Source organism: Brassica oleracea, chromosome C3, assembly GCF_000695525.1.
Source record: "Brassica oleracea var. oleracea cultivar TO1000 chromosome C3, BOL, whole genome shotgun sequence".
Classification (NCBI taxonomy): Eukaryota; Viridiplantae; Streptophyta; class Magnoliopsida; order Brassicales; family Brassicaceae; genus Brassica; species Brassica oleracea.
In genome coordinates this window covers 49,881,017-49,888,016 of record NC_027750.1, presented here as the reverse complement: position 1 = coordinate 49,888,016, position 7,000 = coordinate 49,881,017, and the positions used below count along the sequence as shown (strand labels likewise).

Here is a 7,000-nt window from a genome sequence, read left to right as displayed (position 1 = left end):
CCCCCCCCCAGCATAGTGCATTTCTATCATTTGGCAAAGAACGACCTCTAATATGAACCTCATTGATCTCATAAGAGTGGAAGTTTTCCTGACTTTTGTTTTTGTTTCTGTTTCTGGCTGTTTAGAAAGTTGCTCTCTACAAATAAGCATGTCAAGTACCTGTATATTCCATATACTGACACGGTCGTGGTTGTTACATGCAACCCTGTATCAAAATGGAGTGGGGCACCTAAGGACAAACCAAAGTACACTACAGAGGAGGCTTTAAAGCATGTCCGTGACCTGTATAGAGAGAGCATTGTTAAGTATAGGTATCGTTATGCTTTAGTTGTTATTATGTCTTAAATTGCTTTCTCTAGTGTGGAGGATTAAATGATCATTATTTTTTCCACCATGATGTATTAGGGTCCAGGACTCTAGTAAGAAGACTCCTGACAGTAGGGAGCCAGACATTAACGAGCTTTCATTTACAGAGTTGAGAGATAAGCTGATTGCCCTAGATCCTCTCAATGACGTTCACGTTGGAAAAGTGAATCAAGCTGAGGCTGAGTTTTGGAAAAAATCAGAAGGATACAGAGTAGGGTGGAGTGATGAAATCCTGGGCTTTGACTGTGGTGGTCAACAGTGGGTATCAGAAACTTGTTTTCCTGCTGGAACTCTCGCTAAACCTAGCATGAAAGACCTTGAGTACATAGAACAGCTGAAAGAGTTGATACAAAAAGAAGCAATACCAGCACCTTCTCCCATAGAGCAGCGTTGGACAGGCCGAAGTAAGAGCCCTATGAGTCCTGCATTCAGCACTGCAGAGGAGGACATTTTCTCATGGGTAATTCCTGTTTTCCCTCTTTTAACTTTCGTGAAAACAAGTATAAATGAGAATTTTTGGAATATTGATGCTACATAGAGAGATAGATTTTGTTTAACTTGGTAGATTCTTGCTATTGACCAATCTTGTTCCAGCATTGACTTTTTTTGCTGTTTTCGTTCTCTCTCTTTCCATTGCTAGCTATATACATTTATAATATGCTACATTACATTTTTGTGTCAGGTTGGTATAATCATGTATCTCCCGACAGCAGACCCTCGCCAGAGAAAGGACATCACGGATGAATTTTTCCACTATAGACATTTGACACAGGCAAAATTGTGGGACCAGTATTCTGCGTATGAACATTGGGCTAAAATTGAGGTAATTGTAGATGATCCTTCTGATTCACTCACCTTTATAGAATTTCATAGTTTAGTTAGACTTAGACAGAAACTCTCTGTATCCTACTACCTTTTCTGCTTGTAATGCAATTGTTGTCGTGAAAAGTAAGCAAATGAAATGTGTAGTGCAATTGTTCTAATTTTGAGTGTTTAAAATGTTTTATGTAAGCAGATACCAAAGGATAAAGAGGAACTTGAAGCCCTACAAGAAAGACTCAGAAAACGATTCCCGGTGGATGCATACAACAAAGCACGAAGGGAGCTGGACCCAAACAGAATTCTCTCAAACAACATGGTGGAAAAGCTCTTCCCTGTCTCCAAGACTGCTTAAAAACATTTTCATCAATAGTTTTTTTGCTCCTTGAAGTACCACTTTTGGAATCCTATAACGTTGCATCTACAAGTGTTTGTAAGAAGAGTGAAGCCGATATATTGGTCACAAAAAAAGTTTACATTGAGTTTTACTACTATTTTTTTTTTCGCAGTTCCCCTGAATAAATATACTTGTTGTTCTATTCCATTTCCTGAATTTCAGTTGCCCAAGTTGGTTCGAATGAGGGGTTTGTGGCCATCTTGGCTTGTGCATGTAAGTATGGTCTTAGTAAGCTAGAAAAGTGTATGGTTCTTTTGTTAGGGCCTAGTCTGTACTGTTGACCAAGTGACTTAACTCACATCACTTCCTACTGTTTGAATGAGTCCTTGACTTTCGGTTTTAGGTTGGTTCTTGTTGATTTTGGCTTCAGACTCGAACTTAGATCTCTCTAATCCATGCTTACCTGACCTAGTTATGAAGATACAAATGATAGTGGAGGCACAAATGATTCTTATTAATAAGATAAATAGGTAACAAAGCATACCTCAATGTTTGGAGTCACATAAATCACATATGATAAAGGCCCTCAAAACCAAATCAAATAAATAAAATTAACAAAAAAGGAAACCAGAAGAGTCTAATTTCAGACAAGAGAAACAGAAAAGACAGAAGCAAAGCGTGTGTTTGTTTGTTCTTCGGCTTTCAAATCCAAGCTCCTTCCTACCATTCACAATCTACATCATCTCCTCTACTTTTGCTATCTACATTCATCATCATCTGACTTGTTCATGAAACCCCATCAAGAACTCTCTTCAGCTCGGACTTCTGTTCCGCTGTCAGCTTAGACGGATAACTCACGTTAAGCTTCAACCTCAGGTTACCTTTTTTACCAGGCTCTTTAGAGATGGGCATTCCTTCGTTTGGAACAACAATCTCGTGCTCGGGGTTGATGATATCCGTTAGTGGGATCATGAGACTCCTACCATCAAGCGTGGTCAGGTCGAGGGTCTTACCGGTTAGTGCTTCAAGCAGAGTGATCTCCTGGTTGACCAAAAGGTCGTTTCCGTCTCTCTTGTAAAGAGGATGTGGCTTCTCTTCAACCACGAAGATGATGTCTGCTGGTATGATTCCAGGCTCTTCATTGCCTTTCTTAGGGAAAGTGAGCTTTGTGCCTTTCTTCCACCCGGGTTTTATTTCTATGGGCAATATCTCCTCAACGACCCTCATTTTACTGCAACAACCAAACAACACGAATCATAACAGTACTGAGATAAAACAAGATAAAAATTCATCTCTGTGTATGCAGAGACACAAGGAGGTAATACGACAACTTTCGCTACATTCTTGAGCTATTATAGGAAAACCCCAACAATCATATGAAGCAAGATGAGCCCAAAAAATACATACAGATACGTGCAAGCTATCATCTATTATCATTATACATAAAATCAAGTTCGTGCAGCTGTAAACTGCAAAAACCGGATCTGTGGAAAGAAACTAAAAAGCACTTGATAGGTAAAATGTATTAAGAGGACACGTTAACCTTTGCCTAAACATCCACACAAATCATTGCCTTGTAACATCAAAAGAGTTCAGTTTTAGCAGTGTTAGAAAGCTACACATTGTCATGAAATTGACCGCTTGATTCCAACAAGTTCAAGTTTGGACCAAGAAGAAGAATCATTTACTACCCAACTAGTCCAAGAAGAAGGACACATACCCAGAAGCATCGAAAACATTTCTAGATAACCTCATCTTCTTCTTGACACCTTTGCAAAGATCCTCCAAACTACAAGGCAATGGATTCTCAACGGCTGGAGCCTTCCTAAGCTCACCATTCGCACCACCAGCGTTCCTGAAACTCGCATCCCTAAACGTCCTATGTCCAGCACTTGCTCCTCCAGCTTCAGATCCAAAGATCTCGGCGTAGATATCCTCCGCGTCTCTAGGGTTGAAACGGAACGACGCCGCGTTAGGCGGATGCTGGTGGTAAAAGTGCGGCGGTCTCGACGAAGAGGAAGAAGCCTCGTACGAAGAATTGGGGATTTTCCCAGATTTGAGGCCTTCCTCGCCGTAGAGATCGTAGATCTGGCGCTTCTGAGGGTCGGAGAGAACGTCGTAGGCCTCAGAGATCCGTTTGAATTTGGCCTCGGCTTCGTCCCTCCGCGCGGAAGGGTTCTTATCGGGATGCCAGATCATGGCCAGACGCTTGTAAGCTTTCTTCAGATCATCATCCCTCGCGCTGTGATTCACTTTCAGTATATTGTAGTAATCCACACCCATCACGGTGGTTCGCGTGGAGACTAGGGGATGAGAGGGAGGGGAAGGGAGTTTCCACGTTACCTTTTTATAAACTTTCTACTTTGTCAACCATTTAGGAAAACCAAAACAAAACTTTTATAACATCTTAATACTAGTGTAACTAAAGATGGAAACATAAATAAATTATCTTTGTCAAAATATATTCAGATATTTATTACTCCATTCATTCCTTTCATAATACTCTTGATGTTTTGTAATAGTACACAAAGATTAAAAAAATTACATTTTCCTATAAAAATATTTCAAAAATATAATTTTAAAATCAGTTAATCAATTATAAAAAAGACTGTAAAATCTAATTGGTTGAACAGTTTCCAATAAAATTAAAGTTAACCTTAAAATCTCAAAACTTTCTTAAAATCTCAAAACTTCATGTAAATTGAAACAAAACAAACCTTCTAAAACATCATTTATATTGAAACGAAGGGAGTATTTTATATCATAATTATTTTGGTTATATATTGCATTTATAAATGGCATAATTAGTTAAATAGTGTTTTATTTTGAATTTTATTATTGGGAAAATTCATAGCTATGTTACACATAATTTTTTAAGTAAGATATCTATAAGTTAAGAAATCAAAGCATCATCCGCCAAAGGTCTTTCCTTCCGTTTAATTTATTCATACACGTCATGAAATTATAATCCACATGTTTCTTTCTTTTGTCATACATAAATCTGTTTGACAATCACAGACGCCAAAGCGTCATCTTCTTCTCAGACACATCTCTTAATTCTATTATCCATGGTTCAACCGTTACAGCTAACAGTGACCTAATTTCTTCGTTCCGACTTCTCTTTGATCTGTTTGTGCTTCTTTGAGATCTGCAGTCATGGCAGTGGCTCCTAGCCGCCACGTTATCTTGCGAATGTTCTTCTCCGACCAGAAGCACAAGGTTTGATCCGCCTTTGTCTTCTTCTCATCCTCGCCGTGAATCCACTTCATCGTAGCCAAGCTCTTCATCACGGCTCGTCAACATCGTATTCTCCATCTCTGGGTCGTGTTCTCAGCTCCAAGCCGAGGTCTTCATTACACCGGAACAGGTTCGTCATCGTCGTCAAGCCCAGATTCCAGAGAAGAATCAATCAACGACAATGGCTGGTTTCTTCATATTTGCATTTTTCAGTCTTCCAAATATCTGTTTATGTTTATTGCACGATGGTCCCTCATCTTTTCTTTGTTTTCTAATTGGACACAAATGTTTGAATTACCAGAAATGACCTCTTGAATTAACCTTAAACTTCCAAAAATACAATCTAGCCCTTGATTTTTGCAAATGTAATATTAACACCTAAATACAACCTAAAATGATCTGAATAAGCTTTAGAAGTCTAAATATCATAAAAGTAATGGGATATCAAGAATCAAATAAATCTCTAAAGAACTATGATGGTTCTTAAGATCACATCAATGACTTTCTTCGGTTACGTGATATCCAACTCATATCTGAGGATTATATATGATATTTTTTAAAACAACATTAATGTCGAGATCTCTTAAATATGATTTTATCGATAAATATGAGGTTTCTTAAACGAACTAGATCATGGAAAGAAAATTTTATTCCAAAAGAGTTTCCAGCCAATCTGATAGTGCTATGCCTTTCTTTTAGGCTTTAAGCGCATAAATAAAGGTTTCAAATGGAAATAAAAGATATAATATGATCGCAAAGGAATTTCAAATGCTTAATAAATTTATCTTTCTTTATTGACAACAATTATAAATATAAAATAGAATGTTGGCTAAATACAATGAAACTTATTTATCTAATATATAAATATACACTATTATGTAAAAATCTATATACTCCAAATTTGTTTATATATTTGTTATTTTGAAGAACATTATAAGATGAAGTCTTAGTGCAGAAGATAAGAAGCCTTACGAGGAGAAGTAACATCTTGAGAAGGAAACTTACTTCCAGGTCATTACTAAGGAAAAACATGAGAGAGAGAGAGAGAAAGGCCATGAAGCTTCTGGACGATGAGCATAAGCTGAAAATTACAATGGGTTTACTTGATTAGTATCTCCAGCTTGTGCAGGAAGCTAAACAAGACATTGATGTTAGGAGTTTTCAAAGCTCCTAAGACAAATGATGTAGTATAAAAACTAGTGTTCTCTAGAAAAGAGATCCCCTGCCTCCCATCGCTTACAAAAGTACTTAACTTAGGTTTATGCAATGTAAAACAACAAAGCAAATGACCAAAAGGCCCCTGAAATAACATAAAAATCGTCCAAGCAAAACACGCGGAGCGACCTAGCATAGCCGCTCCAGGAGGTCGCTCCCGACGCGTTTCTTCGTGTCTTGCCCCGTCAAAATGCGAGCGACTTGAGCTGGTCGCTCTGGATGGAGTGACTTGAGATAGTCGCTCTGGGCTGGTCGCTCTGGCTGGGAGCGACCTTGGTAGGTCGCTCTGAGAGGTCGCTCCAGGATGCTTGAACATGGTGGATATGCTTCTAGTAAATTGGTCGTAACTCCTTCATTACATCTTCAAATGACTTGAAACCACTTCCATTAGAAAGCTAACTCAATTTTATGTGTCTGCACAAAATATTAGCAACAGAAGATTTCTCTAAAGGCTCCATACATGCTCATCTTTCACCCCATTTTGGATCACAATGCTCCCAAACATCTCAAATCACTCCATGGCACACTCCAACACCTAATAAGGACAATGAATGCAAAATGCAACCTAGACATGGCTAAATACTAATCTATATGATGAAAATGCTAATGGATGAATGGATAAAACAATGAAAATATGCAAGACATCAACTCCCCCAAACTTGTTCTTTTACTTGTCCACAAGTGAACTTTCTAGAACTCATAGGGAGAGAGGTTTGAAGGTGGGAGCTCATAGCCAAAAGAAATACAACTAGCACTCAATTCAACATCTAATCCAACATGAGCACACTCTCTTATTACACTCTAGCTTCTCTAGGCCTATCTCAACTCCTTTTGCCCTTATACTCATCATCAAGCATCCACACATTCAAATCAACCAACTCTCACATTCATTAAGCATAAAACATCAAGTGAATTCTTGCAAATGGTCAATTGGTCCAAATCATTTGGTTGAGTAAGGGAAGGCTTTTATTCAAGTGGGTCAAGAGGTTCAAAATCCATGATCTTTTAAAGTGGTTTACTCTCAAA

The 7,000-nt window shown here is 38.3% G+C and overlaps 2 protein-coding genes across 2 annotated transcripts in view; one reads left to right on the top strand and one right to left on the bottom strand.

The window, feature by feature from the left end:
- Positions 1 to 1,727, top strand: part of LOC106335860 (L-galactono-1,4-lactone dehydrogenase, mitochondrial) — a gene marked incomplete at its 5' end in the record, with an annotated part of 2,685 nt that extends 958 nt beyond the window's left edge. Inside the window, 4 exon segments of the mRNA XM_013774506.1 lie at positions 126 to 311; positions 406 to 826; positions 1,049 to 1,189; positions 1,382 to 1,727. Of these exon segments, the coding sequence (XP_013629960.1) occupies positions 126 to 311; positions 406 to 826; positions 1,049 to 1,189; positions 1,382 to 1,540 (907 nt within the window).
- Positions 1,728 to 2,019: 292 nt separating this feature from the next.
- LOC106328249 (dnaJ homolog subfamily B member 1-like) lies at positions 2,020 to 3,872 on the bottom strand. The gene is made up of 2 exons (XM_013766649.1): positions 3,243 to 3,872; positions 2,020 to 2,753 (listed from the first exon to the last, which is right to left on the bottom strand). Exons 1-2 carry the CDS (start codon positions 3,803 to 3,805, stop codon positions 2,309 to 2,311), a joined length of 1,008 nt encoding a protein of 335 aa, XP_013622103.1. The 5' UTR covers positions 3,806 to 3,872; the 3' UTR covers positions 2,020 to 2,308.
- Positions 3,873 to 7,000: the final 3,128 nt, after the last annotated feature.